The 643-nt window shown below is 66.9% G+C and overlaps 1 protein-coding gene across 1 annotated transcript in view; it reads right to left on the bottom strand.

Moving 5' to 3' along the window:
* Positions 1–641, bottom strand: part of LOC104387122 (hyaluronidase-3-like) — a gene marked incomplete at its 5' end in the record, with an annotated part of 3480 nt that extends 2839 nt beyond the window's left edge. Inside the window, 3 exons of the mRNA XM_009995816.1 lie at positions 6–186; positions 332–421; positions 528–641. Coding sequence (XP_009994118.1) covers positions 6–186; positions 332–421; positions 528–641 — 385 coding nt within the window. The remainder of the gene's footprint in view (positions 1–5; positions 187–331; positions 422–527) is intronic.
* Between the last annotated feature and the right edge of the window lie 2 nt (positions 642–643).

Here is a 643-nt window from a genome sequence, read left to right as displayed (position 1 = left end):
GCGGGCCGGCGGGCGAGGGCTGGGGCCGAGGTGCAAGAGGCTGCCCAAGTCGTGGGGCTGCCGGCGCACACAGCGCCCATGCCCATGGCACTGCCCATAGCTGCACTCCCGGGCTGCTGCTGTCACGTTGGCCACATAGGGACCCAAGGTGGACACGAGATAGTGGCGCAGACTGGCACAGCTCTCCTGAGATGGAAGCAACAGTGAGAACCCACCCTGGCACTGGGGTCCCTCCAGCCACCTCTCCCCACTGGGCACAGGTGACATGGCTGTCCCACACATCTTGTGCCCACTGTGTGCCAGCTCTGGCACAGCAAGGGGCTGTACTCACAGCTGAGCGGGAGTATGACATGTCCCCCCAGAGTACAAGTCCAGCCGCACCCAGCGCCGCACTCTCCCCGATGGTGTGCACCAGGTCAGCCTGCCAGGGAGAGAGATGTGAATGGGCTGCTTACGCACAGCTGTGCCCCAGCGCTGAGCAGGACCCCCAGCACACCCACGACCAGCCCTGGCCCCACAGCACTTACCAGCTCCAGGAATCGGGGTGAGCGGCGGAAGGAGAGGCGGGAGTAGGCGACCACGGGCAGGAGGCTGCGGGTGCCAAAGGCGGCCACGCGCAGGGCCTCGCGCAGCCGGTGGTGCA

This window comes from Chaetura pelagica, unplaced genomic scaffold (assembly GCF_000747805.2).
Source record: "Chaetura pelagica isolate M959 unplaced genomic scaffold, ChaPel_1.0 scaffold114, whole genome shotgun sequence".
Classification (NCBI taxonomy): domain Eukaryota; kingdom Metazoa; phylum Chordata; class Aves; order Apodiformes; family Apodidae; genus Chaetura; species Chaetura pelagica.
Note: the sequence above shows the minus strand (reverse complement) of the source record. Positions and strands in the feature narration are given on the sequence as shown.